The sequence below is a fragment of the Apis dorsata genome, unplaced genomic scaffold, assembly GCF_000469605.1.
Source record: "Apis dorsata unplaced genomic scaffold, Apis dorsata 1.3 scaffold_919, whole genome shotgun sequence".
NCBI classification, from domain to species: domain Eukaryota; kingdom Metazoa; phylum Arthropoda; class Insecta; order Hymenoptera; family Apidae; genus Apis; species Apis dorsata.
Genome location: NW_006264030.1, coordinates 242,995 through 244,840, shown reverse-complemented (window position 1 = coordinate 244,840; position 1,846 = coordinate 242,995). Strand labels below are relative to the sequence as shown.

Here is a 1,846-nt window from a genome sequence, read left to right as displayed (position 1 = left end):
TATATATATACACATATATATTATATGTAATTATTTAATTTATATTTAATATATCCTGATATATCTCGCATCGGAAAAATTATTTTTTTAATTGGTTTTAAGATCTATCGATCTCTTGTTCTTCTTTAATGAAACAATATTGTCGAATATATTTATATAACTTTTTATAAAATTTAATAGATTTTCCGTGTATTTTCGCATAAAAATCTTTTGATTTAGATGTTGCTTCTTCTTTCAAACTAAATATCATATCGGATGAAAAGAATTGGATTCGAGTATCGCGTTTCCTCCGTCTTCGTTCAACTTTCAATTTTGTCTACAGTTACGTGGAATGGAGTCTTCATCAACCGAGTGAAAATGAATGGTATTGGACGGGTAATGCGGATTTAGTAGAATTTTTAAATATTGCTCAAGAAGAAGATTTATTCGTTCTTTTGAGACCAGGCCCTTATATTTGCGCGGAACGAGATTTTGCAAGTATTTCATTAAAATTACTTATATCTTATTTAGATCAAGAATTTGTATACGATATAATTTGAATATACAATATATACACATTATTGTATATTAATAATATTTATAATTAAATAATTAAATAATTAAATAATATTTAAATAATTAAATAAGAAATAATTTTTATCAACGATGTATCGATTTTTAAAAATGATTTCTGCTTCGTATTATTCTTATTTATGATATATATTCATTTAGGGTGGTCTTCCTTACTGGTTATTGACACGAGTACCAGATATAAATTTACGTACAAATGATCCACGTAAGAATTTTTAATTCCGATTTTTTTTATTCCAATTTCAATACATATTTACTCCTTTGGAAATTTATTTTTATATTTTTCATCGTAATGTTTCTTTCATTTTCTAGGATATATGAATTATGTGGAAACATATTTAAACGAAGTATTTAAAAGAATCATTCCCTATCTCAGAGGAAATGGAGGACCTATAATAATGGTTCAGGTAGTCAATAATGGAATATTTTTCTTTTTTTTTTTTTTATTTTTTATTTCTAATATCGATAATGTTTTCACAATTATCTGTCTAAAAAAAAAAAAAAAATAAAAATTTTTTTTTTTTTTTTTTTTTTATTTTTTTTTTCTAATATCGATAATGTTTTCACAATTATCTGTCTAAAAAAAAAAAAAAAATATAAATTTATCTTTCTTCTTTTTAAAATTTCTTCTTTTTAAAAATTTAATTCCATTTATATTTAACAATATTAGAAAATTAAAACACTTTGCGAAATAAAATATATTCATATGGAAAAAATATATTATTACATATTTGAAATCGATCAACTGTGAATTCAACTGTGATGAGAATGAAATATTATAAATTGTTTGTTAATATTATGCTAATAATCAAATTTCGATAATGTTTCAGGTGGAAAATGAGTATGGAAGTTATTCGTGCGATAAAGAATATTTACATCGTCTGAGAGATATAATGAAACGGAAAATTGGTACAAAGGCGCTTTTATATACGACGGATGGATCAAATAAGAATATGCTGAATTGTGGTTCTATATCAGGTGTTTATACAACTATCGATTTTGGAACTAACGCGAACGTGACGAAAAATTTCGAAATAATGCGTCTGTATCAACCGCGAGTAAGTAATTGAACGATTGAAATAATTGAATTTTTAATTGAAATTTAATTGAAATAATTTTTAATTTGAAAAATTAAAAACGTATCTGTATGTTTCTAACAAAACTTATGTTTAGAAACCACAAATGTAATGTAAAATTGTTATATATATAGTATATCGAGATGAAAATATTCTTTTTTAAGTTTATCATTTATTATTAAAAAATATCAAGTTTGTAA

At 23.3% G+C, this 1,846-nt stretch overlaps 1 protein-coding gene across 1 annotated transcript in view; it reads left to right on the top strand.

Moving 5' to 3' along the window:
- LOC102671637 (beta-galactosidase-like) overlaps nt 1-1,846 on the top strand; it is a 5,954-nt gene that overhangs the window by 1,651 nt on the left and 2,457 nt on the right. Inside the window, exons 3-6 of the mRNA XM_006623591.2 lie at nt 323-473; nt 712-775; nt 883-977; nt 1,401-1,628. Coding sequence (XP_006623654.1) covers nt 323-473; nt 712-775; nt 883-977; nt 1,401-1,628 — 538 coding nt within the window. The remainder of the gene's footprint in view (nt 1-322; nt 474-711; nt 776-882; nt 978-1,400; nt 1,629-1,846) is intronic.